Raw genomic sequence first — 27,274 nt, 5'->3', positions numbered from 1 at the left:
AATAGTGACAGGTCACGGCGTTCATCGAAAAGCATGGTTGCATGGCCGTCTTGTACTTTGTCTGCGAGCGATGTTTTGTCCTTCCAAAATGCACACTTAATTTGCGCTACCCATCAAAGCAATTCAATATGGGTTAATTACTTGGAGTGTTGGCTTTTTAAGAAGCATGAAATATTTGTGTGATAAGTCTCATTGATTGCACACCTTTGGCCAGTACAACACTACACTGCCGAACTCTTCCTTGATAAGCAAGCTGCCGTAGATTAGTTCGTGAGACAAGGACTACATTCTTTACTTTTATTGTATGCGTCAGTACAAACTGCACACAAACCACTGCCCTATCATTACCCGCTGTCGGCGTAGAATTGAGAACATTTTGGCACCTGTACTTCCTCTAACGTTCTCCATTGACCGTTTATATATGACTTCCCATTTGTGCCTGACTACTTTCACGAAAAAGCATCGAGCTGCAATGAAGCGCAGCGCCAGGAAAGTAGTGTAGCACGATCAAGATCACGTTTGCAATAAAGAAAGGAGCTGAAGTTACAGCCCCTGGTCTCCGCAGACACTTCTGGCGAAACGAACTGTACCTTGATGCCTTATCACGTCTATCAGCTGTGTCAGTTTGTATCCCAACAGCTGTTATGTGTGTAGTTCTTTGACGACAGACTTGTCATCACACCATCGTATTAATAAGTGATTTTTCCATTGTCTGGCGGGTCGTGTCGATTGTTCGCTAGGAGTTTGACGGCTTGTGTTTAAGGCCGTCGCGCGCCACCCTTCTGCTTGTAGTGTCCCTGTCTTAGATTTCAGAGCGGTACACTCTGGACCATGTCTCACACGTCCCCAGGGCTCCGCCCACCCGGGCTCCCGTCTGTGTAGTCAGAACGACACGAACTGGGTCACGCCGTGTCCTCTTCTTCGGGCTCCCGTCCCCGGGTTCCGCTCCCTCGGGCTCCCGTCCCCGGGCTCTGCTCCCTCGGGCTCCCGTCCCCGGGCTCCGCTCACCCGGGCTCCCGTCGGCGCGCCCCGCCACCGCCCCAGCAGCCTCACACGCCTCACCGGGCGGGCCGGCGCCGTCGCGGCCTGGCTCAGGCGGCGCCGCCCGCGGCCTGGCCCAGCCCGCCCGGGCCACGTCCACCTATCCGTCGGATAATTAACAAATGGCCCAGGCCGGCGCGGCGGCGGCGCGATACGCCAGCGATAGCTCCGCCTCGTCATTAACCGCTGCTCGGCCTGTTTATTCGGCCGCCGCCGACTGCCGTTGTAACGGTTGCGACGGCGCCCGGCAGTCGGCGCACCGCTCCCGGGCGCCCGGCTGATAGGTAGCGTCTGCCGGCCGCCGCGCCGCGGAGGGTCAGAGGAGCGAGGCGAAGAGACCCGCCGGCCGGCGGCGGCGCCGGGACGAAGTGGCGTGGACGATCAATTCGCAAACTGCCCATGCTGATTGCGTCCGCCCATTAGGTTAATTGCTGGTCATGGCCGTGTGTGCTGTGTCCACACACAATGCTTGCCCTGGAGATGCCCCGACGTCACTTCTCGTCAAGTTGTTGAAGAAAGTGAAACCAAATTGGATAAGTGCACTACTACTACACGAAGGAGTTGCTGCAATTTCTTCGTCACTTTCGACGAGCATCTGTATTTTGACGGAGACCATCGTACACTGCAATCTTTCCCTGTCGCTGCCCAACGAAATAGCATAGCTAAGTTCGCATACAGTGTTTTGCGAAACGTTGAAATGATGCCGAACTTGCAACTATTGGTGCAATAAATACGCGGACCTACGCAAAGCTGGTGCGGCTCACTTGTGAATTAGTGTTACGGGATTTGTATGCAACCACCTAAAAATACAAAACTTGTGTGCGGTGTGTGCGGTGTGTGTGTACTAGTGTCGGCTGGGAGTCCGGCACGCGTCCGGACCAACCTCGGCTAGGTGGCCAACACGAGTCCAGACAGATCTCGGCTAGGTGGCCAACAGAAGTCCAGACAGATCTCTGCTAGGTAGCCAACAGGAATCCAGACAGATCTCGGCTAGGTGGCCAACGGGAGTCCAGACAGATCTCGGCTAGGTGGTCAACAGGAGTCCAGACAGATCTCGGCTAGGTGGCCAACAGGAGCCCAGACAGATCTCGGCTAGGTGGCCAACGGGAGTCCAGACGGACCTCGGCTGGGTGGCCTGCAGCGCAGGCGACGCTCGGCTGGGTGGACGGCAGGAGTCCAGGCGGACCTCGGCCGGGTTGCCTGCAGTCCAGGCGAGGCTCGGCTGGGTGGCCGGCCGTCTCTCACCCTGCCGGCCGGCCGGTCGGCCCGCGCCCCGGCGGTCTGTTTTTGTCCGGCCATTGGCTCGTCTAATTGCATCTAATCACACGCGCCACCATCAGCTTCTCCGGGTTGTGTGGGGGCGAGGGAGGGGAGGGAATGCTTTGTTCAGCGGACTGGCTTGCCTGGGACGGGCTGGCGAGGTTGACTTTCCCTGGGGCGTACTGGAAGCGGGGGTCTCTAACCGTCTAGAATGTGCTGGGGTAATTGTCTTTCCGTTTGTGACGTCTGCTGGATTTGGTACTGCGTGGCAGGGGTCGGGAGAACGAGCAACGTCTTGTGGGGCATGTTGACCTCCAGATCTGGTGCGTGAGGTGGGGGTTAGCAGTTTGCTCGGGATGAAGGCCGATGGGGATGTTCGGGATGAGTGCTGGCCGTGTGTTCAGGATGAAGGCCGGTACACGACAAGGCCAGTACGTGGGGCAGACACTAATGCAGCTTACCCTTGTAACTGTTGAGCTACTAATTGCGCTCGGAACGCGCTAAAAAGAGGCAGCTGCGGCTTCACTGCAAATTGGCACATCGGCCCGCTGATGAGCACGCGCCGTGGAGATCTCCGCTCAATCGCATGAAGGGGACCTTGGCGGATGATTGGGTGGCATGCCGGGGGAGAGGCATTCCAGTTGTCCCGATATTACGTACGCTGTTCAGTTCATTAGACAGGGCGGGCTGCCCGGGACCGGTCGATCTGTAATGGTCTGTTGGAGCAGTTGAGGGCCTCCTCGATGCAAGAGTCTCGGCCACCGAACAATGGAGACCCGGCCGTCGACCTCCAAGAATCAACAGACCTGTGTCAATCGGAGAGTGCACGGCCAATAAGAACCTTCTCGATGCAAGCGCTCCAATCTTGGGAGACTCGTATGCCGGTTGCATTGATTGGCGATGCTTGTTAATCACGCACTTCGGGCTAGTTTTAGTTGAGCTTTGGAGTTTGTTGACATGCTCGCGACATATCTCAAACGTTGCGGCTTGACAATGAAGCAGGCAATCTGATTCGGAGACGAAAAAGCTGCAGAAATCGATGGCAATCGCTCACAAATGGCATATGAGACGGTAGTTTTGCAGTTTCCCACACCGTTGTCTTCGTAATTGGTGATACGAGGTAATGTGACGTTTAATGTCTATATAGGTTGCGAAAGCAATTAATTTGATTGCGCAGTATTTGTTCCGTTTTAGACGATGCGGTACTGTTCGCAACTAATGTCACCTGGTGATGAGAATCCGTATTATTGTAATAAGTTCCGGATGTTTCCCAGACAGCATTGGACTGCTGGATGTGACATTAAGTGAAACAATAATATGGCGCACCAAAACGCAGGTTTGTCTGGGTCATTTTGGCACGTTACCCCAGCAGCCTCCGGAACGGATCTTCAGGTGAATGCGTGTCTTAGAGTCGTATAAGTAACGTCATCTTCGCATCGGAGCCGAGATCGTCACCGGGGCCGTTTGTAGCGGATTCTCGGTTTTGTGCCGCGAGCAATGGATCGTTGTTGACGTCCCTCGAGCGGGGCGGCTTCACGCGGTGAGTCCTGTCGGCTGAACGATCTTATCGCAGCGACAAATCAGAACGATTTATCTGAGAGCCGGCGGCAGCCGTATCTGGCGAGGCAAACAACCCGCTGCTGTTTATGCACAGGCATCATTAAAATGAGAGGCATTGCGTCTGAATGACAGCTTCCTACGGCTGCGACCTTGTCTGTCCGTTATCTTCTGTCAACAGGTTACCAGCTGTGTTTAAGCCCCACCGATCACATACGAGCAGTAAATTCCGTGGGGACTTGCGAAGCCCGCGCTCACGACGTTTCTTGCTCGGGAAATGTGCCTGCATTAGCATTTAGCAGTGCGTTCGTAAGCAGCTCTCTGCTCGCGTTAAGTACGCAGCGGCTCTCACCGCCCAGCCGTCTTCCCTCTGTTCCCTTCCCTTCTGCTGATTTATGGCACACTGCGAGTGTTTTGTGCCGAGCTGGGAGCGCGTGACCCGGATGTTTGATCCGAGCAGCTATGTCAGGCATGTTCTCATCACATGCCACGGGCCTGGAAATTGACCGTACGTTGTAGGTCGTTGGCTGGTACTAAGCGCACTTGTACCCCCTCCCCCCTCTCTCCTCCTCTTTCCCCAGCAGCTACAACACACTGTTGTTGCAGCCTCATCCCCTCCCGTCCCCTCCTCACATCCGGGGCCTCCTGTATGGTGGTGCGTTCCGTGCGTTTGACCATGGTGCTTTAGCGACCATCGCTGGTTTCTGGAGGTGAGGCGCTGGTGTTCGGCGCTAACTGGTGCTCCGAGCTGAGGCAGTGTTTTGTGCGAATGTGGCGTGGGTTCCAGGTGATAATCTTTGGTGCAAGGCATTGTCATGAGCTATGTTATTCAGCCACACCAATGGTGCCCTTCGTCGGTCTGTGGTGCTGTGCACTGACATGATACGTGCTCCGGATCGACGGTGGTGTTCCTTGGTGAATTCGGCACGTTCCCCTGAAACAGTGACGGTGCTCTTTACTCCCCTACTGTGCTCTTTACTCACCTACTTTTGGATGTCACCTACGGTGACATCCAAAAGCATGAACAATTTTCTGTGCGGACCCGTTGGGTGTTCTGCAGATGTGGCGGCGGCACACTACGACGCGGTGTGACCCTGTGCTGACCTTTGGTGTGCTCGGCAGATGTGGCGGTGGTGCACTGTGCTGGTGCACCTGTGCCTGCTGCACGACTTCAGCGACGCGCTACAGTCGTTTGTGCGCGAGCCCTCCGACCAGTACGTCAGGGAGGGCCAGACGGTGGTGCTCCCGTGCCAGGTTAGTGTCGGCCACCGGCGGTGCTCCACACCGCCACCGGTGGTGCTCCACATCGCCACCGCTTAATCAGAGGTGCCCTTCTGCTAGTGGTGCTCAGAAGTGCCCCTCTGCATTTTTACCGATGGTTGGTGCGCATGTATCAGTGGGTGTTGTGTTCCACACCGTTATCACCTGTCTAGAGAAAGAGGTCGCTGGTGCTCCAGTGTCATGTCAGTGCTGCGGGTCTTTCTGCTCTATGGCATGGCCGAGCCAGATATGGCCAAACATTCCCGGGTAAACAGCTGACGGACCAGCGCTGTGGAGGCTACCCGGCCTGGACGAAGCTGCCAACACTTAGGGTGGTAGGCGACATATTCTGTGACAGGCCCCGCGCAGGCAACAAAACGAGAGGCGGGAGGTTTTAAGACATTTACACGCAGATGTCATTTTTCCGTGGGTTGAGCGATCGTACTTTAAGGAACTTTTACGAGGTTTTTATTGTAGATATATATCTCTTGGCTGGTGGTAAATCTGAACTACCGGTCAATTGTATGCTATGCTTCATGACTGTGAGAAAGCTGGTAATAGTTCTTTCGCAATAATTTAAACGACAAAAAGCACGGGGACAAATGAACAATAAAAGTCACGTATAAATCCGTATTAAAGAATGCAGCATTCTTCGTCATTTAATATTACCAGTTATCTGCCAATGTGTCATTTACGGCCGGCCCTTGAAAAATATAAGGTCTACACAAGTTGCATCAGCATCTTTGTACTACTGCCGCGTTATAGCCCTACGAAGCTTGAGAATTCCGTTAAGCTTGCCATGCGTTGAGAGGCACAATCCCACAGGCTCAATACTGGTTATACAGATACAATCTAAACGATACTGTAAGGTGAGGTGGGAGTTCCTCGTACTGCCAAGGAATGACCCTACTTCCGACGACAAACTCCCCACCAGATCAGATGATCCGATAGAGAGAGACTCTTGACTGACGTGCTGACGTCATCAGATCCGTTCACACCAGCCGGTCTTTGTGCCGTGCCGCGCGCTCCCCCTCTGGCCTTGTGTTCCTCATCGCCCGGGGGTAGCCTGCCAGGTCGGTGGTTGTCCCAGCTCTCGCGGTAACGTCACTGGCGTAAACGCGTCAACTAGCGGTCCATCATCCTGTAGCCCTGGAGACTGCAATCTTCTGCATAATAGCGTTAATGTTACCAAATTTGCCAGTCCGAGTACGTGAGGCTTATGTGTGTGTGGAATAGTAATGGCGTCGTAATTGGTTGCGTTGCGTGCGCAGAGGGAAGGGACGTGGGGGCTCGGCTTGGTCATGGCACCAGGCCGGTCGACAAGACCACAGGGCAGATTTCCAGCCTGAACTGCGGTGCGCTCGTTTGTATGGGTTTGATGGGCAGTAATTGAGCCACTCAAGCCCGCATAAATTTTAAGTTTGGTTACGACACTAATGCATTTGCTGTGTTTTGAGTGGAATGCGTAGGGCGGGCATCCCCATAATTCATGCCATTTTACACGCCGTAAGTCACACCATGCAAACAGTGGACGTTTCCCAGAATATGTGGTGCTTAACATGAGACCTGCCGGCCTGTATGCTGACGGCGTGGTGGAACCAACTTGCAACACGTGCATCTCGCCTGGCGCTAACGCTGCAGCCCACGGAGCTATCCCACATCGTTGGCTTGACAAGGTCGTTCATGTACTATGCGGCGTACTATGCGGACCAGTGGCGGCCGTGGGAAGGTTTCCCACCGTTTTTATTTAGTGTTCTACGAAAGAAGATCCTTTTCCAGGGATCTGTGGACAAAACGTTCCTTGATTTTACGGTTATCTACGAACGATCGTCGTGATGGAAATGATTCCGAAGTTCATGACCCTTGCTGCACGGTGCCACTCAGCTGCCACACAGTGTTTGTCACATTTGTGAGACACCACGTAACGCCACTGCTTAAAGTTTCCGAACGGACCATGGCGATTGCAGTCGACCGTATTAAAGTTGCTAGCACTTTAAGTGCAGTCCCAACGGCGTCGTCTCAAGAATATCTTTACTCGTTTGTAAGCATTTTGGTTTTCAACAGGAATCATTCATCCTTTTCCGGCCGCGCCACACATATTCCTTTCGTTGCTTGGCCATCAGGAAGCAGGAGGCAGCAGTGACACGCGATTGCTAAACTATTTCGCATTCCGAATTTGAATCTGGGCTCGCCCCCCCGAGTGGAAAGATCACCCTTCGTGCTTACCAAGGTCCGGCGTGTGCGCGCTGCATATTTTGCTTGATCTCCCATGCGCTTGCGGGTGCATGGGTATTCCCGGCAGTCGGTGTACAGTAAGGCTCCCTTGGCATAGTGGCATGTTCGTGACATGCCTGTGAAGATCCCTCTCCCCGTGGACTGCGTTGTCGCCAACGTCACCTCCCAGAGGCGCTCCCGGTGCTCCCCTGCCGGGGCCGGTCCGGAGCCGACACGAAGAGCCGCCTCAGTCCCGCTGCCCTTCGCCTTATTCCCCTTTTCCCCTCTCCAGGTGTCGGAGCCAGTCGGCCAGGTACAGTGGACCCGCGACGAGTTCGGCCTGGGCGTCATACGCGACCTACCCAGCTACCCGCGCTACCAGATGATCGGCGATGACCACGAGGGCATCTACTCGCTGGAGGTGCAGCGCGCCACGCTGGAGGACGACGCCGTGTTCCAGTGTCAGGTCGGCTCGGCCGCCGGTCAGCAGGGCATCAGGTGAGGGAGCCCCGGCTGACCAGCACAGATCCAAGGCCCGCCGGCCAGCAGGGCATCAGGTAAGGGAGCCCCAGCCGGCCAGCACAGACCCGAGGCCCGCCGGCCAGCAGGGCATCAGGTGAGATGGCCCCGCCGGCCAGCACAGACCCGAGGCCCGTCGGCCAGCAGGGCATCAGGCGAGAAGGCCCCGTGGGCCAGCACAGACCCGAGGCCGGTCGGCCAGCAGGGCATCAGGTGAGAAGGTCCCGTCGGCCAGCACAGACCCGAGGCCGGTCGGCCAGCAGGGCATCAGGTTGGAAGGCCCCGCCGGCCCAGCACAGACCCGAGGCCCGTCGGCCAGCAGGGCATCAGGCGAGAAGGCCCCGTGGGCCAGCACAGACCTGAGGCCGGGCTTTGCCATGCGACCGGAATTATTGCTTGTCTGTAGTTACGATTTTACGTGCAGAGCGTGGATGGTTGAATGACCGTAATTTAGGTATTAACTGCATCGCGTGGCGAATTGTGTCCGTACTGTGAGGGTGGTGGAGGTTATTTTTGAGGCCCGAAGATAATTGCTGCCTTCCGTGTCGTGTTTGTGATTGGTGTGAGTATAGTTGACCAAACAAAAACGGAAATTTTGTAGAACTTTTCAAGCAGCGGGCCTAAAATAAGCACTCAGTTCTTTTCAGTGCATTTTTTTCATGATGGTCCACTCTGTTCGATTATTTTTTTGAACTGCTTTGTGATAATCACACCACTCACGTTTGCGGTTATTTACACGGCACGTTTCTCACGTTTTTTTTCTCCGGTTTGTTGAACATGAGCCTCAGTTATACGCTTAATCGTATCACTTAATATTGGTGGTGCTAAGGCTGGTCATTTTCGTAATAGCTTGAAGGAGCGATGTAAGCAAGGATTTGTTCCTTTTTGTCGTGTCTTTAGTTGTAGCCGTTCGTCGGACGGGCACTGAACATTGGCCCAGGTTTAAAACATAGTCTGTGATGAATGTCTTGAATGAGGGATTACACGCAAGGGTTTGTTGCAATTATTCGTTTCCTCACGTTGGTAGACGGGGGTACAGTTTTCTCACATTTGGGTGTGGATATCTCTCACACTCAGCCTAGTTCCCCAAACCTAAAGGCCAGCTCTTCTAAACGCGTGTATGAACCACATTAAATGTGGTGAAATCCAGTTCTGAATCTCGATGTTTTCGTTGGCCAGTCGACTGGGCCATCGATTGTGATGTACGAGAACATGCCCCTTTTGGCAATCTTCTGCCAGGCTGATTTAATTCTCCGCCCCCGGTCGTTCGGTAACTGCGCATCATTGTTCACCTTAATGGACGACATCCACTATCGTGTCTGTGCGGCGCTGCGCCTTCGCATAAGGGGTACTGCCATTCTGCACGGTTTCCTTCGACGTTCGCGGTCTGAGTGGCGTCATTCGCCTTTCTGTCCCGTCCCTATGTAATATGCTAGTGAGTTATCGATTATGATTATCGAAAGGCCATTAAATACGATAAAATCGTATCTCACACGCTCGCCGCCAGAACTTGGAAATCGTGAATTCCCCGGAGTCCGATGTGTGCCTAAGGCTGGTGCTAACCCAGGTCTAGCGATGCTGAAGGCGAGGATTCTTAATCCGATTCCTTGGTGCTCAACATACGAGCGTAGTTTGCCTACAAACTTTGTTACGCCTAAGGCTGTGGTCTTTTTCAAAACCGTGATGTCCAAGCTCGTGTATTACGTCTTGACATGCACTTTTAAAATCTTGCATCTCTGCGCATCATCACACTGCTCCTCAGGTCCCTGTATCATGCTCCTTGAGCCGAATAGTAATTTTCCCACGGTTCTCGTGGCGCTCGTGACCGTAACCTTACTTCAGGTTTCCGTTCTCAAAGGTCACCACTGTCTCGCAGGTCCAGTGATGATCACAATCGTGACTCCCCCTCGTGTCCTGTTGGACGTGCGATCACGATCCGCCAGCGGCAGCAGGTTCCGTGACGCCGTGATCGTGGTCCTGCGGCAGGTCCCGTGACGCGCGCCTGACGATCCTGGTGCCGCCGGAGCCGCCGCGGGTGATCCAGGGGGACCGGGTGACGACCGCGGCCGGCCCTGGAGGTCCGGCCTCCAGTGCGAGGAGTCGCGGCGGGCCGTCCACCGGCCACGAGGTCAGTACCGCACCGCTCGCTCGACCTGCTCAGGTTCCCGTCACTCCCACGGAATGTCGAGACGTTTTTGGCACCTGCCCGGTACGTGGCAGGCGCCGCGGGGTTGGCTCCCTGTGGTGGTATGGCGAGTTGACGTGCGGGGAAATACTCCTGGTCACGAGTGGGCGGTGTTGTGACTCGATGGCGCGTTGAGGACCCATTCAGAGTTAACTGGCGCAGCGCCGATACAAGTTGGGAACGCTGCCGTTGTTGTTGAACACTAAACTTGAAGAGCGGGATTATGGTCTGCTGAATGCCTGGGCTCTGAATCAAAACGCCTCTACTCCACTCAGCCATTCGAGCTGAAAGTACCGGGCTCCACTGCGCCGCGCGCCACCAGAAACCCATCGCCTTTACAGCGATCAGCAGCACCCTAAGCCGCCATCCGTCGCCCCCCTCCCCCCCCCCCCCCCCCCCCCCCCAAGCCCCGCCCCCGTCACCCGGCGGACTCTGTATCCCGGACATGCCGCTGAAAGAGAAGGGAAGGTCGTGGGGTGTTGAACTCATGGACAGGCCAAACGCCTGCATAAAAATCGGAGCCAATTGTCGCGACTCTGAAGGTGCGTTTGCCGGCCCCACCCTGCGAGTTTCTCGACGTTTCGCGGCTCTGCATCCCTGTCAGCCGTCATTACCGCGGCCAAAGGTCATCTGCGTTTCCATCGCCGAACGCGAATAGGCTATAACCTGGACACCATTTACCGGCTTCAATTCTCTTCCACGGCACTGGCGAACATAACTCGCCGGGTCACGCGAGGTGAAAGCCAGGTGATGCCCGAACTGGCCGCGTGAAGTGACGTCACACAAGCCCAGGTGGGCGAGTGGGAGGGGTGTCCTTCACGTGCTGAGTTCGAGGCGTTGAAGAGATGTTTACATTCTACTGTGAAAATCGATGCTGGTTGCGTGCGACTAGAGTGATGTTTTATGTTATCGCTCAACAGTTTTCGCCGGCATATGCAATGTTAACTGAGTCGGACTTGATCGTACGTTTTCCTTTGCTCCCCTCGGTTTCCAATCTAATAAAAATGGTTGAAATTATCACGATTTAGTGAAGTGTGAGATTATACGGATATTAAGCTAATGTCGTTTGCTTAGAGCATGTTATTATCGTTCATTTGTAACTCGCAAATGATTCACGGACAGTTATCACGTGAACCAACTGTGTCCAGATCAAATGCTGCTTCCTGCCCATGTCGTATGTTCCCTCAGACCCCAGTAGGTTGGTAACCCCCCCCCCCTCCCCAGACTGAGTGGTAACCACACCCCTCCAAAGGCTGCCCAGGCTGCATAATAGCCCGCCCCCAGGCCACGTGGTAACCCCCCCCCCCCCCCCCCCCCACCTCTCCCCAGATCGAGTGGTACCGCGGCGACGGCGCGATCCTCGAGAACGGCACCTCCACCGAGTCGGCGCTGATGCCGACGGCAAGCGGAGTGTGGTGCGCTCCACCCTGGTGCTGACGGCGGCGCCGGCCCACCACGACACGACCGTCACCTGTCGGGCGCACAACGCGGCGCTCACTCGGCCGCAGACGGCCGCCGTCCGGCTGCAGGTCACGTTCCCGCCGGAGGTCAGCGTCAGCGCCGACCGGGCGCGCGCCGCCGAGTTTGATGACGTCACCCTCCACTGCCGCGCCACGGCCAACCCCGGCCAGGTGAGGCGCTGGCGAAGGAGCGGGCGCGAGGCGGGCGCCGGCGTGGAAAATGCTCTTGACTTTGTGGTTGACATTTAGGACGGCTGTCAACAGACTCGTCCCGACTGATTGAAGCCGGCCATTTTCAGCACTAAAGCTCTTAATGCTGAGTGATCAGGCGGCAGCTTACGGCTCTTCTTACTTACGTCGAATTTCTGTTTGATTATGGTCATTGTCTTGTGATTGATGATATGACCGTCCGAATCATTGTGGGAATGTGACGGCCTGTACGCACCGCTCCGGTGTTGGAGCCGTGGTGCAGCTGTCCGGCGTGCTATCCATCCCCTTGGGATAATGAACCCAGCCTAGAGTCACGTGATGTCCACCACCCTCCGTGAGCGGATGAGTGGTGCTGGTGCCCTTGAGCCCGCTTCCACCAGCAGGTAGAAAGGTCAGCCCATGTGGTAATCGGTGGGCGCGGTGGGGCCGCCGTCGCCGCGGCCGGTGCAGGCGCTTACCTGCGGCACGGCCGAGGTAACGGTGCTGGTCTGCCGGCGCTCGTCAGTGGCGGAGGCCCGACTGTGGACAATGGCGCGCGGTGTCGTGTCGGGGCCCGGTCTCCGCCGAGCGAGGCACGGCCGGGCGGGCCGACCCGAGCTGAGCCGAGTCTCGCGCGCCGGCCACCTGCGGCGAGATGGCGACGATTGACGATGGGGCCGTCCGATCTGCGGTTAAGGTCGCCTGCAGGCCGCCCTGACGCCGGCCGCTGACGTCACAGGTTCGGTATCGCTGGTTCGTGAACGGCGAGCCGCTGCCAGGCCAGACCGACAGCTCCACGACGCTGCGCGCCGTCGGCCGTCACCTGGACAACGCCTCCGTGCTCTGTCAGGTCACCAACGCCGCCGGCACGGGCAGCGACGCCACCCAGATAAACGTGCTCTGTGAGTGACTGGCGGCGGCGGGGCGTCCCACGAAATCAGTTGAGGTGCTGGCTGCGGACCTTTGAGCGTCAGTGGCAGTGCGGTGTGGGGCAGCTCCCGGTTGCTGACGGTTTAACACGGTCGGTGCATGCGGCGCCAGGTCAGCCTTGGCTCTGTGTGTCGAGAGCGCTGACTGGTTATCAGTGCGCCTGCTTTTGTGCATGTGTAACCTATGATCACCCGTGCCGCCCCTCGTATTGCCGCCGGATCCAGTCAGACCCGGCTTTCTCGACAGCCGCAGCGAGCAGCAGTGCTGGCCGCCGTGATGCTACCAGGCTTCCTGATGCTCCCCGCCCCCCGTTCATCCTCGAGCTTCATAACTGTCTACCCGCCCATGCCTCGTCGTACCACGCCGCAGCGCTCGGCAAAAAACTCGCTTATCTACCCCTGCCATGTAACAGATCCAGCCCTTAGCGGCGGCCGCACCGCCTGCACCAAGCCGAGAACTCAGATTAGACGTTAATGTCGTCGGAAAAATGACCGCAACGGCCGATTAATTACCGTCTACGACGCGGACGCGGCCAAAAGCATGGCCTGCTGCGCCGCTTCGCTGGCGGACAATAAAACAATCCGCCATTGTACGGACTGGGAATGACTGACCCGCGCGCCCCGCGCTGTCCGCAGACGCGCCGCGCTTCCGCACCGAGCCGCGGGACGTGGCCGCGGCCGTGGGCCAGGAGGCGACCCTGCTCTGCGACGTGGACGCCAACCCGGCGCCCGAGGTCAGCTGGGTCAGGCGCGAGTGCGACGCCTGTCCGGAGGTGAGTCACCGCGGCGCCGCGAGTCGTGCGGCGGGGAGTCGCTGCTGGAGCGACGGCAGGCGGGCGTTGGGTGCGAAGAGGGTGAATCCTGCGTCCGAGAATGGAAGAGGATTCAGGGAACACGCGACAGGCTCCGCTGAATAAGCACACTGTGCCTGAAGCCGCCCGTGCTGCTCACTCAGGAAACAGCGCTGTAAAACAGTGGCTAACCGCCAGCGCGACGGCAGCCTTGCGGACCGAGGCGACGTGCTGACTTACCGATGTGGGCGTCGACAGAAGTCTGCCGTGCTTGCAGGTTGTCGGCTGGCCGGTCAGGAACCTAACGTGGCTTACCCGGCACATGTTTCGAATTCCTTGCAGCGCAGCACCGGCCTCACCGGTGTTGGGGGATGCCTGACATACCGCACGGTCGCGATACGCACCGCTTGGGTATCGAGGCTCCGGTGGATGTCGTGGCAGGAGCCTGTTATGCGCGGGTCTTGCCGGCCTGGGTGGTACAGCTCGCTGATGAACGTCTGCGAGTGGGGTGCGCTGACAGGCGAAAAGCGTCAGTAAACTCCCTCGATTGCAAAAAAAGGTTATTACAAGCCGGCGTACACGTAACTATCACCCTGCGCGGATATTGCGTGCGTCGGACTATTGCACGTGCAGGGGCGCACGCAGCGTGCCAGACGTCCCTTCCCCACCACCCTCACTCTTGAAACACCACGCCGGCACCCCATCCCATCCTCCGCTCACAGCCCATCTGCGCGCGCTCCTGCCACCCGCACTGCTCCCTCCCCCGGAGTGCGGTCCTGACGCCGCCTCTGGCGAGCGCGGAATGTCGCCGGTCGGCGCGGGTCACGGGGCTGACCCCACTGGTCGCGGCCGATTGCAGCGGCTGATGGGGGCGCGTCACGCCAGGCCGGGGGCGCGTCACGCCGCGTGAGACGCAAGGTCGGCCGGCGGCCTCCGCCGACGGCTCGAGCCCCAGGCCGAGCCGGCGGCTCAAGCTTGGGGACGCGCTGGTCGGGCCGCCGTCGCGCAGGACCGCAGAGTGCTGGGCTGTCGTGACCAGCGGCTGCCGCGGTTTGAGTGCTGTGACTCACCCGTGCGGCCGGGCAGAGCTGCCTTGGTTTAGAGTGCTTTTTTTTATCAGAACGGCCTTGGTTTGATCTGTGCTGACGCGGGTAGAAGGATGTGCAGGACCAGAGCTTGCTTTGGATTGCAACTGTTGTCAGTCAGATATACTCTACGTGGAGCGGTTATGTTTTAACAAGGCTGAGTTAGATGAAGCCGCAGTGACTGCAGCGGAGAGATACCATCCTGAATGCCCGGCAATCTCTCCTAGTTCCCCTTCCAGTCGTTGGACTGGTCCCCATCCAGTTCTGTCGCTGCCAGCCACCGCGATTTGGCGCCTCACGTTGTTGTGATGGCCCGCCTCCCCGGGCGTTACCTCATATACTCTCAGTCTGCATGGCGTGCACCCGGTGGGCCCCTGGCCGTACTCCACGCCGTGCAGGGTTGTAACCGTCAGGTCAGTGACCCCACTCGCGGTCCCAGCTCGTCTGCGCCGCGATGGCCGCCGTCCTGCTCCGCCGCGACACGGCGGCCACGGGTGCACCCCTCGCATGTCGGCCGCAATTACGGGCTACTCTCGGCTGGCAACTGCTCCCATCTCTGGCGAGTGGTCGTTCAATTTTCACACCGGCCGTCGCCGCCACCGCCGCTGCAGCCGGCCGACCGCGCCGGCTCCGGCCCGACGCGCTCGCGGCCGTCACTCGTTTCCGGCATTTACAGAAACACGGCCCGGTCACGGCAGCCCACAAAACATAATGGCGGAACCGGTTCTCGGGATTTGTGTCCCGAGATGAATCGCGCGTACTGCTTGGCGTGCACGTTTTTGCGCGGCGGGATGAGGCCGCGTCGCGACATCCTCTCGCACTCACGACCGGTGCAGTTAGGTCATGACTTCATTTTTAGCAGTGAATGCAAAAACATCAGGTACAGATGGGCGGTACAGCCCCATCTCCTGCCACCCGGCTCCCAGTTTGCATGCAGATTGCGTACGTTACGGGGAATTCATGCGGTTCTCGTTGGCGCCGGCTGGATATATTTCAAGGAGCGGTGTCTCTTATTTTGCAAGCATTCGCGGCGCTGCAGCTCTGCTTGCCGGGCTTGGCTTAGCACAAAGCAGTACTCGACGTGTTTACTCTGGGTGTTCGTCCGACAAATAGCCGTGCGTCGCAGCAAATAGCAGAGCTTTGAAATGTGAGGAGAGCTCTCAAAATGTTGCGAGAGCGTCTCTAAGTGTCCAGCACCTCAGCATGTTCAACACTACGTACGGTGCCATACACCGTACGTAGAACTAAACGGCCAGAGCGGTCGACTTCCTCTCTGGATTGTGATCCTGGGATCGCGCATTGTCGAGAAGCCAACGCACATATGCGGGCACACAGCGTCCCTCCGCAGTGGGAGAATGAGGCGAGGGAGTCAAGTGGGCAAAGTGATCTTACTCCACTAAAGTATCTCCAGATCACTCCAGATCACTCCAAGGATCGCTCCAGTTAAGTGATTTGGCGTGCATCGACGCGAAACTCACCTCCGACGAGCGGATCTGACCCTGTCGCCTGACCTGCTCCGCGGACACAGTCGTCTTGCGCAGGTGCCTTGACCTGACCCGTGACCTGACCTCCGCCCCGCCTGTCCACAGCCGGTGGGCACCGGCCGCCGCCTGACGCTGGTCGCCTCCGCCGACACGGTTGGCCTCTACGAATGTCGCACCTCGGGCGAGCACCACCCGGCCGTGTCGCGCCAGATTCGCCTCTTCGTGCGCGCGCCGCCGCGCGTCACGGCGCCGCCGACCCAGCGCGGCACTGCCGGCCAGCTGGTGCACCTGGAGTGCAGCGTGGCGAGCGTGCCACCACCCACGGCCGTCACCTGGCTCTTCAACAACCAGCCCGTGCCGCTCGGTCAGTGAGCGGCCGCCGGCGGGACAGGGCCCGGAGCGGTGGGGCGGGGCTGGTTTGGGCGGGCTTGAGGAGGCGTGTGCTGGGGGAGGTGTAAGGCAGTTCATAGAGGTGTGCCACGTCTGTTCGTTTGTTGGAGTCGGGTCAAAAACCACTGCTCACACTCGCCGAGTTGTGGAGAATTGTGAGCGCGCTTGCATGCCGGGAATTTGAACCACCGCCCTGACATGAGGAGGTTAACAGCGTTGTCCTGCGGTGTCCCCTTTCCTCAGTGTAACATTCGCGGTGGGGAGAGGCCGAACCACCGCTGACGCGGTGGTAACCTTACTTCCTCACGACTGCGCAGACGCCGGCCACTGCGCCGTGGTGGAGGAGGTCGTCGTGGGCGGCATCCGCAGCTTGCTCGTGATCCCCGACGCCCGTGAGGAGGACTTTGGCCTGTACAACTGCTCCGTCACCAACACCTACGGCACGGACTCGGCGCTCGTCATCCTGGAGAAGCAGCGTGAGTACCAGCGGGTGGCCGGTGGTGCTCACGAGCGGCGGATGACGCTCTGCTACTGCCCGGTGGGAGCGGGACGGACCCGGCGTCCGCCACCTGCCAGACAACGCTGGTATCCAAGGTAGCGAACTCGGCAATTTAGACTGGGACGTATGTTTTTACGAAGGCTCAAGACCAGACGTGACGTGGACATCAATCATCTGTCTGTGGTTTTGGTCGGACTTTGATAGGTATGATCGGTCACGGGCTAAACGCGGCTTAAACCTCACATATCGCGCAAGCAGCGAACATTCATCACACACAATTGGGTGGCGAAGAACTTGCGCACAGATCTGTCGACAGGGGTACATACAGGAAACAAACGCATCGAACGCTGTATACGGGATGTCAGTCATTCTTGATCGTCGGTGGCGGGTTAGATGACGGAAAGTGCCAGGGTGCGGAGCAGGCACATGCCGGTTGGCTGCGGCTGCTGGGCGGGCTGAGTCGGTCAACAAGGACTCGTGTCGCCGCAATGCACGGGTGCCCCATTGCAACTGAAAGCGAATTCGTTTTTCCGTTATCTCGCAGGCTTGTGCATTGCATGGAACTTACCTGTCCGCTGACACAACGACCGCGTACTTTCGGTAAATTCCAGCAAAAATATTGTTGGTTGGCACGAGCGACAGGCTCGGCCTTGAGCTACGAAGGTGTGCGGTGGCGATGGGCTCATTTTCACCCTGGTGAGTGGGCAGGCACCCGGGTGGGCAGGGGAGGCTACTTCCCATCGGTGCCGTGGAATCCCGACCCTTGCTCTATCGCTGTCCGATCACTTAGTTCGGCGGCGTCGAAGCAGCCATGTCCCACCTCGAGCGGCCGTATGGGCGCCACCCAGCAGCGAGGCAGGCCTGCTGTCGCTGCAATCGCAACAGGAGCTTTGCTGGGTGGCTTTGACGTTTACTGCTGTTCTCTGGACCTAATGCTGGGAGATCAGCGCCGATAAAAACACGCGCTTTAGTCCGGTTTACGTTTGAATGCTACTATGGGTTTCATTTGTTGTAAATCCAGCGTGCTGTAAAATGTCTGCGTGCGTGTCATTTGTTACACGTGTTTGCGAACCGCAGGAGGCACGAATATTTGACGTGGTTTGCTGCTGAGCATGTTGACTGACCTTTGATCCAGTACATAGGGCATATCTTCCACTCTACTCGCCAAACGTCGTCATACATTCATTGTAAAATGGTCGTAATCCTTAACGCCAGTTTCATCGTCATCACACTTGTTTGGAGGACGTCGTACTTATTTGATTATTTTTTGGAAGTAACCATCATTGCATGCAGCCCGAAATACTACCAATATGCGTTGTTTTATGCTGTGGGGATATTTTGTAAAAGTTGACCAGAACCTTTTGAATAGATGGATATGGATTTATGAGCTCAGAGCTTTCGCTAAGCATTGCTTGTTGTGAGCTCTGACACCCACCATCCAATCGCGCAATTCCAGGTCAACGGCAGCATTTGATGGCAAAAGTTAAATATACCGCAATGCTCGGCCCGGTACGCCGTGCCCTCTGATGTCGCCTGACCTTTAGTGCAGCTGCTGCCACCGGCCGCAGGCTATATCTGTCGAGGGCAAATAGCGAGCGCCTGAGGCGTCCCCCGCGCCACGGGTGATCAGGTGATCTCTAACCAACTGAGCCACCGGGACGTTCCAGATATGACATATTGTGTTTCACTTTTTCACCAACTCCACTTCATTTGCTTATGCCGATTGAGAGACAGTGGTGAACAATTGGTTTGATTTCGGTGTCCGAATATTTAAAAAAATCGATACTCAAATGCATTTATATAATCCGTGACACCTATACATATGTTTCCAACTGTTTGCGGATTGAAAGAAGAGCAGCAAGAGGCGTCGATATTAGTAGTGAAAATTATGAGTGTGAAATATGTTAGATACTGTTCTTGAGGGTGAACACATACATTTTGCGGCAATTCGTAGAATTGGTGCTTGATGTAAGTAGGGCGAGTGTTTACCTCTTCGTTTTTACTTACCTTTACCTTCTTCGTTTTTCCTCATCATAGGTTGGGAGTTATTTAGTTGAAAATATCGAAGCTTCAGCGCACCAGGAGGTAGTAGTTGGACAACCTTGTCAAGCAAGAGTTGTTTTTATTGAGAAATTTCGACGTTCCAAATCTGTGGTCATAATCACTCGGGACCATAAGCACAAGCATGCCATCAATCATACCATAGCCAGTGAATGCTTGATAACGTCGGTTAGCCAGTATCTTCTGGTTTATGGAAGGCCGATTATTTTCCACAGAGAAACTCACAATTTATGACGACGAACATCCAGAGCTCAAAGCCCTGCTTGCTTATATCACGATTAATGGTGTACATTGCGGTGTAGGACTACCGTCGTAATTTTACGGTGCGATGATCCCAAGCTTACACATATGACGGTATTTAAATTATCCTGAGAAAAGATTTGATGGAAATCTGAATTCAGAAGTAAAAAAGATAAGCTCTTTCTATGAATAGTATCATAAGGTTGGAAAATGTTTCGTTTTGTAACTCATAGCGTAGGGTTGTTAATGTTTTCGTTGAACTCATGCTTCTGCATCCTAAGCAAATTTGTGTAAATCCACCTTGTGAATGTGCTGCTGTTGAAGCTCAAAATGCCTGCTCCTTGTTTTTGGCTATTTTTCTGTGAGAGTTTGAGTATTTCGCAACATCCGAATAGCTATCTCTGAGCTTCAACTTCCACCCAATCCGAATTTGCCATCACATTTTGGAATGAGTCGAAGTTAAATGCTTGACTGCAGACGCAGTGGTACTACAAGGCATACTTGCGCCCGTTCAAACCTTGCAGCACTCAGCGTCGTCTGGTTACAGTTGTATGCACCACAATGGAGTGATAGAAAATGGATGCAAGCTGCCGACCGAATGTGGTGACATGAGTCTATGTTGGATTGCAAAGGTGGCCGCGCCGCCATAGCGCCGTAAATGGCGACCAAACCGGTTCATCCATGGCCTGCGTGATTCCGTTCTGAATCCCCCCCCCCCCCAAAAAAAAACAACTAGCCGGTTGGTGCACGCAGACAACGGATTAGTCCTTAAGGCCTCGCTGGTTGGCTAAAGCGCAGATGTTACCACAGCGCCCCCGTCGGGTCTGTTATTTTTGGCGTGAATGGGCGCCATGGGCACCATCCTGGGATGCTCTTCAGTGACCAGATGTCATCACGAGCATCACGTCTTCTCACTAGCGGAGGCACATGTTTTTCCTCGCAGCGGAAGGGCGAAGAGCAGATTTCCCCAAATTATACGAGTTTTCATAGACCAGTTTTGCCAACATTGGGATTTTCTATAAATGCATGTAGGCCGAGACAAATGTGGAGAGGGTGGCATGGCCTCTCAAGAGAGATATATCTTGCTTGCATGTTTGAAGGTTCAGCCCAGTGTCGAGGTTTTGCGCAGGTGACGACACGAACCATATCTTTCAGGAGAGCTTCCGCTGCTCGTCATCCTGACCATCGTGATTGGGGGCATCATCGTCATCACCACCATCATCCTGGTGATCATCATGTGCCAGCGTCATCGCCGCCGTGCTAAGGACGTGCCGACAGGTCGGTGTGTGCTTCAGCCAGCGTTACCGTCAAGTCGACGGGCCGCATTTTTCGTTGCCATCTTTGTAGTTGCAATTGCCATTTTTAAATACGTTTTTCATGGCATTAAGCATTCGTGCACGTTGATTCGGGTCGATGCTTCACCTACACGTCACTGAGAAGGATTATTCGTGTCTATCAGAGCAGGGCTTACGCATGTATGTGGTCGGATTACCTATGCTCTGGCCTCGATTCACGGTACGAGCCTGTTTTCCATGTACACTGGGTGATAGTTGAGCGTCGGCGACCGGTTACATTCACAGAAAGGTTATTCCTTTCAAGGAACTGTTAATGGCAGGACCTTGATAATCGTTTGCTTACAATTGCAAACAAACGTCATGTCACTGAGGCGGTTGTTTTGATATGGCGCCTTGGGTCTTAGAGACGCCCGAGGTGATCACTGATTGGACGTAACGCGATTTATGGCGAGAGGGATTTCCGTCTTTATCCTGGGCAGAATAGATTCAGTGAGATAAGTCTGTGGATCACACGGTATTACAATGGTTTACAAGGTGGTTTTTCATGTTCTGATTTAGAAGATGTCAGTTGTTTTGACGACAGCTTTGTCGATGGCCCCACCACGCGAATCTGTTGTGACGTTGGCATTGTTCAGTGATGACCAAAAATGATATGTTACTTAGTGATCTGTGCGACAGCTTAGCTTTACAGTGTCCTGAAGGACGGGCTGAACTTTCGATGTCTGATGGTCACATCGCATTTTTGCTCTGTCTCCATCGTGCTGGGACGTTCCGGCGCTCGCGGCTCGTCCTGACCCCTCCACCCGCCCGCAGAGCCAGTGGTGTTTGACAAGACGGTCAAGCCAACGGCGGACGCCAATTCATCGGGCTCCGACCTCAAGGTCGAGATCCGCACGTCGTCGTCGGGATCGGGTCAAGTAATCACGGACCGCTGGGACGGCGCCCACTACCCCGGCCACCGCGCCCTCTACGAGCAGCACAGCGACGAGCGTGCCTTCCCGCCCTTCGACAAGGTGCGGTCGAGCCCTACGCGGCCATTTGACACGCCACTGGTGACGGTGGAATGATTAGCTGTTGGCGTGCCGTGCGGACGGGCCTGGTCGCGTTACTGCCATGCGGCCGAATAATTGTTTTTTTGTGCTGAGCTTGCAAGTGAACGGACAGACACGCTGCAGTTGTGATGGCGGTGTGCTTGACAAAGAGGCATTTGCTTTAAAACTGCTGATGCGGATCAAAGCACTTGCTTGTCCAGCTGCCGGCATTGAGAAGTTTGTCCCTGAACTTCAGGATCGCGCCGCAGGGTAGCACGTTCAGTACGGTTCAACTGCTGTCCCAAAATCGGGATATTCGCGTATCCCGCTGTGACGTAAACAATGCTTTACCTCACTGTATTCACACGCTTCTTCTTTCACAGGAGGCGATGCCGCAGAACGGCACGGGAATGTACCCTCCCTACGACCAGAATGGCTACCTGCACAAGCCGGGCGGCCAGCAGCGCATGCTGCACGCGAGCACGCCAATTGAGTTCGGCGCCCGCCCTCCGGCTGACAGCCCGTCGCACAGCCAGCACTACTACGGGCCCACGAGAGCGTGGCACCGCCGCCGCAGCCGACCTACTACCCGCAGGAGACGAGTCTGTGCCGCGGCCAGCCGGCGTACTACGCGGCCCAGGCGGGCGCCGGGCAGCCGGATACCCGGCGCCCGAGGCGGCGCCGTCGCCGGGCCTGGCCCACCGACCCAGCTACTACTCCCAGGACGTGAGCGACACCTCGAGCGCCTCACAGAGGCTGAGCGGCGCGCCGTACGACGAGACGGTCGGCAGCGCCCCTGGCGGGCCGTACCGGGTACTACGCGGCCGACGACGCCGCCGGCCGCCTGGCGCTGCGGCCGCCAGACGGCACTGCGGATGCGGTGGACGCCGCCGCGGCGTACGGCCGCGGCCCGGTCGGCAGCCTGGGGCGGGGCCGGGCGCACGTGGACCGGTACGCAGACCCACCGCGACCCTCCTACGCCCAGGACGTGCAGATGAAACCGGGGACCATGGCGACGCCCGTGTGACGCAGTTGTGAGTGCAGGGGGGAGGGGCGCGTTCATCGGACTGATGTGAGGGGACGAGAGCAGGTGGGTGGCACACTGTGCTCTGGTGTCGCTTGCAGAGGCGCCTGAGGCGTGACGCTGAGACCGCAGTTACTGCCGTGTGATATCAGGTGAGGTAGAGGTGCCCTGGTGTAAGTGTAAGTACATCAGAGTCGTGTAGACTGACGGCGGGATGTCACTGCTGACATCCGTGTCGCGTCATGTGTCCCAGATATAACATACCGGACTGCTGCTACTGCGCGTGTCACACCCGATCAATCCCAGAACGAGCAGTTTGCAATGAACCGGATCGCTAAACCTGCGTCAGAGGCTTATACCGTGCGTTGCCACCATCGTGCTTGGATGCATCAGCGCGCTTTGGATGAATGATTTGTTGCTGTCTGTTCTGTTGTTGGTGCGCAGGTAAACATTCGTTACTATGACCCCGCGCATGCCAGGCAGACTGCCCCAGTGTACCCGTCCCATCCGCGGAGCCCTTGCTCAGCGTCTGCTGATGCTAGGGCAGACGATCGTTTATTGTTGTTCGGCTAGTTTTTCGTGGTCGTTCGGTTGTTCTGTGCTCCGGGTCGGCGCTCAGTCAGCCTCGCGGCGTGCTGCGGCGGAGGGCAATAGCTGAGGCCAGAGGCGTGGAGTGGCGCCTCTGCCGCGGTCGAAGGGGGACGTTTTGTATCGCTGAACATGTGACTGTGATAACTGTAAATACATTGCTAGGTGCCTTCGTTGTTTCGTGTGGACCCGGGCATGCATGAATGTGTCGTTTGTGGTGTGAGCTATGCGCACGCCGTGGTGTCGGCGACAGGGTCAGGTCTAAGGGGGACAGCGCAGTTGAGTGACGAGCATTCAGTGCGCCGTACCAACTCAACAACGGTTTTTTAAAACTTTAAATAATGGTACTAATCAAAGCACTCTGGGATTTGTCCCCGAGAAAAACACAGGACGAGTTGTAAAAATATGGGTGTTCGTTATTAAAGATGTCAGCCGGGCTAATTCAATCAGTACCCTCACCTGGGTTTGGGCTACGTGCTAGGGGTGAAGTGGCCAATAACACATTTCCACTACAGGATTCTCGCGCTGTCTTTTTGAAAGATATGCTAAAACAACAGGAATATACGACACAGCATGCAAATAGTGTGCCTATACTCCAAGAACAGCATGCTTCAGTTCGCTTTGAGTTGTCAGTTGCGCGTACCATGAACTGAAGCGCACTGTGCCAACAAATACTAGCACGCAAGGATATATTGAGCCGAAGAGAATTTTTGGCTCCCGAAACCACGAGCTTCGCGGGCACGCTCAGCAACCACGACGCTTTCCATCTGGGATCTAGAGACGATCTGAGTGCTTCACTTACAATCCAGCTGAAGCTTTTTGGCGGCGTCACCACCGCCCTTCGACGGATGGAAGGGATGACTGCGTTAGACGACGTAGGCCTTTCACCGGCCCACACGACGTCCCCGCGGCGGAGCTGAATGCCATTAGCAGCGCTCACGATTACACGGTCCGAATAAGCCAGTCCGAGACGTGTCAAACGGGGTCTGCAGCGACTGCCCCGCCCCTGCTAACTAGGTCAAGTTCACCGGCGCGGGTCCGCGGGGGCGCCGGCGCTGCAGCAGGTCACGGTCGCACAGCCCGCTCTGCCGGACCGTCTGTTAGGGGGTCGGTCCCACAGCGGTGCCGCCAGTGACGTGCAGCGCTGGTGTTTTATTGCGTAATGGGGACTCCTATGTCTGTTAGGTTGTTGCTCGGGGAGCTGGCCAACGCGCCAACTTTCTTCGTGGTTTGTCAAAGTCTGACCAGTTCAGTGCAGAAATACGTGCTTAAATATATAGGTGTTTTGTCCCATACTTCCAACTGCTTGCTGACAATTAAGTTATTCTACCCTGGGTTCTACCCTGGATCGCACATGAATTTAAATAAAACTAACGCGCTCACAGCCCTACCACGATTTTCACAAAGCACGTTAAACGTTTACCCTTTTCAATTCATAAATGTTAAGCACGATCTTATATCGTGTGAGAATGAATGTCAGTACTGTAAAGGAGTCCACTGACTTCAGAGTTGTTTCGTAGGATGGCCACGGCGGACAGCCCCTGGCCAAGCCTTGTGCTACAAAACGGAATCTCACGTAGGGCGGTGGGGGTGAGGGGTGCGCTTGCGTCAGATTTCCGTCCCATTTTTTGTATTTCTGTTTGAACATATGTTATGGTTCCGTGGTCACGGCCACAGAATCAGGAGTCGTTCGTATGCCCATCCCATGACCGGGACTTACGGAAGTGGATATCACAGCGAGCAGCTGGTGCCCCAGTGCTCACCACGTTCTGGTTCGCGACCCATCGCTGACATCACTGCTCTCGCTGTCCACCGATCAGGCATTACAGGTCTGTGCGGCCAAAACCGCAAGTACATCCTGAAATATGTCATCGACAGCGAAGGCAGGAGTGACACCCGCCTGTACATGTCCATGACTAACGAGCTAAGACTCGGCCACGATGACTATAACAAGCAATGTGGTGAGTTTTGGCCCTTTGGTAATTGATATGAGGATATTCCTCCTTCGTTACATGCAACACTTTGGATAGAATTGCGCCGTATGTATTAACGGTGAGCGGTGCAGTACTCAATGGAACTCGCCTGGCGGCCCGTGGCCAAGATCCAGTTCGAGCATGAGCGTTGAGGTCACGTGACACGCATCCCTGGCTGAGTTTGTGATCGAGTGCGTAGATTGTGCCACTCCGTGCACGCTCCTTATCACTCCATACGCTAAGCTGCGAGGAATAACTCCAGCCCGTGGGGCTGCTAAGCAAGATCTCCAGCAGCTGAGCTGCTTGAGAAGCACCCAGCGGTGGACTAACGATCACACATCCTGAACTGCTGCGCCGCTGAGACGCATCCCGGGCTGCTGGCTGCTGGGCTGCTGAGACGCATCACGAGCTGCTGAGACTCATCCTGAGCTGCTGGCTGCTGAGCTGCTGAGACACATTCCCAAGCTGCTGAGACGCATCCCGAGCTGCTGAGACTCATCCCGAGCTGCTTGGTTGCTGAGCTGCTGAGACACATCCCGAGCTGCTGTAGTACAATCTGCTGAACAGCTGTGGCCAAACCCACGTGTAGCTACACTTTTGCGCCAGCCCCCGGCCTCACAAATCCGCGGCCTCCCAGCTTCCCAGCTTCCCCAGCTGCCCAGCCTCTCAGGTACCAGCCTCCCAGTCTTCCAGCCTGCCAGCCTGCCAGCCTGCCAGCCTGCCAGCCGCGCCGCCGCCTCGGCCGCCGTCTCAACCCCTGTAGCCGATCTGGTTCCGCAACCCGTCGACCGTACGAGGGCCACGTTGACGTAGACGCCGGGCCGGTTGGCCTCAGCGCAGCCGACGCCCCAGGCCACCAGGCCGGCCACGGTCCAGCGGCCGGAGCCGTCGTCGCAGACCAGCGGTGCCCCGCCGTCGCCCTCGCACGAGTCCTTGCCCTCCTCGCCGCCGGCGCAGATGAAGGCGCGCGAGTCCAACCGGAAGTCGCCGCCGAGCCGCGTCTGGCGCAGCTGGTACTGACACGTGTCCTGCGGCAACGACCGGCACGTCCACCTCCTTCTGAATGTAGCTGTACTGGCCCTGCGCGCCGAACGCGTCCTGTGCCGAAGCCGGCCACCCAGCAGCGCTGATAGTCAAAGCTCTGGCCGGCGGCTGGCAGACAGGCGGTGTTGATCGGCGGCAGGCTCTGCAGGTAGATGCGGCTGTGAGAGCCGCAGCAGCGCCAGTCCTGCTGGCAGGTTGCCGGAGTTGAAGTACGGGTGCACGATCATCTGCGAGACGGTGCGCTCCTCGTGCGCGCACGGCTCGTGCTTCGGGTCGCTGGCGTCCCACTCACCGAAGCGGATCTGCCGGGTGGAGGACAGTCAGTGGCCGCCAGTCTGGTCATAGGCAAGTGATTTGACTTTCGAGAACAAAACACGCAAACGGTTGCTGCAGTTCTGATCACACGCGAAATTTGTATGGAGACATGTCATGGATTTAAAGGCATATAACGCAGATTAGATTCGCACATTTGTGTTGAAGTGCGACTCAGCACTGCTGGTATAAACCATTTTCACTCACCTGATCACTTTCAGAATACATTGCTACTTCCGATGGACGGAACCTACACACACAGCAACAAAAACAAGACAAGTTAAGGAAAAACCATGCACACTCGACATACACTACACTGCATACCTGGACATGTAAGAAAAGCCCCAATACATCCGAGCGGCCCGTACCTTGAGCCTAGAGTAGTCATTCTTGTACTTGTTGACGTGGTGGGCCACCGTCAGCACCCACTGGCTATCGATGAGCACGCCCGAACTGACGTAGGCGTCGCCCTCGCGCAGAATGGTCGCCACCCACGGATAGGCGCCGAAGTGCGCCTCGGCCGGCTGCTTGTTGTAGCCGGGCACCGGGATGGAGGTGCGCCGGCCGCACTGGCGTGCGGACGCCGCCGGGCACGCCGAGTACGTGGGCTGTGGCTGCACGGGGTACACGCCGCTGCCACCGCCGCCGCCGCCCGAGGCGGGAGGGCAGCACAGCTCCTGGTACTGGCTGGCGCACTGCAGCTGGTTGTTGACAACCGTCTGCGAAGCGGACGAGGACGCCGGTTAGGGCGCTCAGGGTTGAGTGGACTAGAGTGGAGTGAGTGGACGGTGTGGAGTGAGTGTGGGACTAGAGTGGAGGGTGAGGGGACTAGCGTGAGTGGGT

General features: G+C 56.6%; 1 protein-coding gene and 1 pseudogene across 1 annotated transcript in view; one reads left to right on the top strand and one right to left on the bottom strand.

Annotated features, from left to right (window-relative positions):
• LOC119094326 (irregular chiasm C-roughest protein-like) overlaps positions 1-22,517 on the top strand; it is a 34,111-nt gene extending 11,594 nt beyond the window's left edge. The window contains exons 2-13 of the mRNA XM_037217394.1: positions 4,981-5,112; positions 7,625-7,830; positions 9,838-9,941; positions 11,420-11,667; positions 12,425-12,587; positions 13,251-13,387; positions 16,080-16,338; positions 16,682-16,840; positions 20,320-20,442; positions 21,273-21,472; positions 21,874-22,049; positions 22,412-22,517. Coding sequence (XP_037073289.1) covers positions 4,981-5,112; positions 7,625-7,830; positions 9,838-9,941; positions 11,420-11,667; positions 12,425-12,587; positions 13,251-13,387; positions 16,080-16,338; positions 16,682-16,840; positions 20,320-20,442; positions 21,273-21,472; positions 21,874-22,049; positions 22,412-22,517 — 2,013 coding nt within the window. The remainder of the gene's footprint in view (positions 1-4,980; positions 5,113-7,624; positions 7,831-9,837; positions 9,942-11,419; positions 11,668-12,424; positions 12,588-13,250; positions 13,388-16,079; positions 16,339-16,681; positions 16,841-20,319; positions 20,443-21,272; positions 21,473-21,873; positions 22,050-22,411) is intronic.
• Positions 22,518-25,477: 2,960 nt separating this feature from the next.
• The window catches only part of LOC119094325 (phenoloxidase-activating factor 2-like), a 3,459-nt pseudogene continuing 1,662 nt past the window's right edge, over positions 25,478-27,274 (bottom strand).

Source organism: Pollicipes pollicipes, unplaced genomic scaffold (assembly GCF_011947565.3).
Source record: "Pollicipes pollicipes isolate AB1234 unplaced genomic scaffold, Ppol_2.1 Scaffold_4002;HRSCAF=4701_pilon_pilon_pilon, whole genome shotgun sequence".
Taxonomy (NCBI): Eukaryota; Metazoa; Arthropoda; class Thecostraca; order Pollicipedomorpha; family Pollicipedidae; genus Pollicipes; species Pollicipes pollicipes.
Note: the sequence above shows the minus strand (reverse complement) of the source record. Positions and strands in the feature narration are given on the sequence as shown.